We start from the raw sequence: 1,693 nt of genomic DNA on the forward strand, positions 1-1,693 counted from the left end.
AGATACGTTGTTCTGGTTTTCTGGCTTATTCCCAGCAGGATTTCTTAAAAAGTTTGTCAGGAGTTGACTTCACGTATTAATTAAACTTCATCAGGTAAAATATGTTTCTGGAGACTTCTTTTGGTCAATTTAATTCTACCATCAAGTGCCAGTTGAATGAAAGCAAGCTGCCATATTTGTTAGTGTATTAATTTCAAAGTTTTGATGCAATTCTCTATGTTCTGATGTTTCCAAGGTGTTAGAAAGTCAGTTATAAACTTTCTTCTCAAAATGTTTATGTTCAATTTTCCACTCAAGCTCTTTTCATGCCTAACGCAGCCATAGCCCGTGGTCCCAAGAAGCACCTGAAGCGTGTAGCAGCTCCCAAGCATTGGATGCTGGATAAACTGACTGGTGTGTTTGTTCTTCATGCATCTACTGGTCCCCACAAGCTGAGGGAATGTCTCCCTCTAATCATTTTCCTAAGGAACAGACTTAATTGTGCCCTAACAGGAGATGAAGTAAAGAAGATCTGCATGCAGCGTTTCATTAAGATTGATGGCAAAATCCACACTGATATAAACTACCCTGCTGGTTTTATGGATGTTATCAGCATTGACAAGGCTGGAGAGAATTTTCCCCTGATCTATAACACCAAGGGTCACTTTGCTGTTCATCGTATTACACCTGAGGAGGCCAAGTATAAGTTGTGCAAAGTGAGAAAGATCTTTGTGGGGACGAAAGGAATCCCTCATCTGGTGACCCATGACGCCTGTACCATCCGCTACCCTGATCCCCTCATCAAGGTGAATGACACCATTCAGATTGATTTGGAGACCGGCAAAATTACTGATTTCATCAAATTTGACACTGATAACCTATGCATGGTGACTGGAGGCGCTAACCTGGGAAGAATTGGTGTGATCACTAACTGGGAAAGACATCCTGATTCTTTTGATGTAGTTCATGTGAAAGATGCCAATGGCAACAGCTTTGCCACCCAGCTCTCCGACATTTTCGTTATTGGCAAAGGCAACAAACCATGGATCTCCCTTCCCCATGGGAAGGGTATCTGCCTTACCATTGCTGAGGAGAGAGACAAGAGACTGGCTGCCAAACAGAGCAGTGGATAAAATGATCTCTGGGTGGCATGATTGGAAAAGCCTTTGTACTTAAAGATAATACCACATAAAAAAAAAAATTTTCCACTCAATTAGTGGCCACTTTTATTATTGATTTATAAAAGCTCTTTTTGTATACAAATGTTTCTCCAGTTTTCCAATTCCTATTAATGTTTGTTAACTTTTTTTTAATTTAGAGAAGAATTTTATTCCTTAAATTATACACCAATATTCCATGACTCCAAATTTTATTTACCACTCTCCTTCAAGTCTGAAGGAAATGATTACATAATTTATTAAGTTCCAAGGACAGCACAGTCCCACTGACATAACACTTAGTCTGAAGTGTACACTCATATGAGAATCAACGATAGCCAGTGTCAAACTGGCCTGAAACCTAATTGTGTTCCTGGCTTAGGATACCCATGGTAAATTCATAAGTCCACACTAAGACACAAAAATAAACTAAGGTGTGTGTAAATATAAAATTTTTTCACAGTAGAGTAAAAATAACATTAAAATGTTACCAAATTTCAACAATATTATTTATGGTGTTTTATTCAATTAGGTTTCAAAATGCCTGATTAACTGAA

At 38.3% G+C, this 1,693-nt stretch overlaps 1 protein-coding gene across 1 annotated transcript; it reads left to right on the forward strand.

The window, feature by feature from the left end:
- Nucleotides 1-303: 303 nt before the first annotated feature.
- LOC130856964 (40S ribosomal protein S4, X isoform-like) lies at nucleotides 304-1,156 on the forward strand. Its single transcript, XM_057742088.1, has one exon. The coding sequence runs from the start codon at nucleotides 306-308 to the stop codon at nucleotides 1,110-1,112; it is 807 nt and encodes a 268-aa protein (XP_057598071.1). The 5' UTR covers nucleotides 304-305; the 3' UTR covers nucleotides 1,113-1,156.
- The last annotated feature ends 537 nt before the right edge of the window (nucleotides 1,157-1,693 follow it).

This window comes from Hippopotamus amphibius, chromosome 7, assembly GCF_030028045.1.
Source record: "Hippopotamus amphibius kiboko isolate mHipAmp2 chromosome 7, mHipAmp2.hap2, whole genome shotgun sequence".
Classification (NCBI taxonomy): domain Eukaryota; kingdom Metazoa; phylum Chordata; class Mammalia; order Artiodactyla; family Hippopotamidae; genus Hippopotamus; species Hippopotamus amphibius.

Bases quoted from the DNA above. Each gene is read 5' to 3' on its own strand.
- LOC130856964 (XM_057742088.1), top strand. From the start codon at position 306: ATGCCTAACGCAGCCATAGCCCGTGGTCCCAAGAAGCACCTGAAGCGT.